This window comes from Myotis davidii, unplaced genomic scaffold (assembly GCF_000327345.1).
Source record: "Myotis davidii unplaced genomic scaffold, ASM32734v1 scaffold609, whole genome shotgun sequence".
Taxonomy (NCBI): Eukaryota; Metazoa; Chordata; class Mammalia; order Chiroptera; family Vespertilionidae; genus Myotis; species Myotis davidii.
Genome location: NW_006300164.1, coordinates 1,643,189 through 1,643,868, shown reverse-complemented (window position 1 = coordinate 1,643,868; position 680 = coordinate 1,643,189). Strand labels below are relative to the sequence as shown.

General features: G+C 64.1%; 1 protein-coding gene across 1 annotated transcript in view; it reads left to right on the top strand.

The window, feature by feature from the left end:
• Window positions 1–680, top strand: part of NOTCH1 (notch 1) — a 76,614-nt gene that overhangs the window by 34,382 nt on the left and 41,552 nt on the right. Inside the window, exons 9-10 of the mRNA XM_015572360.1 lie at window positions 2–46; window positions 519–674. Coding sequence (XP_015427846.1) covers window positions 2–46; window positions 519–674 — 201 coding nt within the window. The remainder of the gene's footprint in view (window position 1; window positions 47–518; window positions 675–680) is intronic.

Sequence of the window (680 nt, the reverse complement as noted above, 5' to 3'; positions counted from 1 at the left end):
GACCGCGTGGCTTCCTTCTACTGCGAGTGTCCCCACGGCCGCACGGGTGAGGGCGGTGCGGTGACCCGGCCTCCGGGGGCCAGGCCTGGTGCACATCACCTCACCCGGACGCACGGCTGGCTTTGCGAAGGGGCAGGGGGTGCCTGCGGTCAGGCCCGCTGGGGATTAACCCGCGTGCCTTGGGACACTCAGCAGGGTCATTCAGAAGCCCTGGCCAGTGTGGCCCAGTGGATAGAGCGTCGGCCTGTGGACTGTAAGGTCCCAGGTTTGAGTCCGGTCAAGGGCACATGCCCAGGTTGCAGGCTCGGTCCCCAGTAGGGGGCGTGCAGGAGGCAGCCAGTCAATGGTCCTCTCGTCATTGATGTTTCTCTCTCTCTCCCTCCCTCTCCCTTCCTCTCTGGAATCAATAGAAAAATACTCTATTTAAAAAAGCATCGCAGTGGGAGGCCCTTCCCCAATGGTCTGGGTGGGGTAGAGTGGGGGGTGGGCAGTGCCCGCTGATGCCGACGCTCCGCCAGGTCTGCTGTGCCACCTCAACGACGCCTGCATCAGCAACCCCTGCAACGAGGGCTCCAACTGCGACACCAACCCCGTCAACGGCAAGGCCATCTGCACCTGCCCCTCGGGGTACATGGGGCCGGCCTGCAGCCAGGACGTGGACGAGTGCTCACTGGGTACGC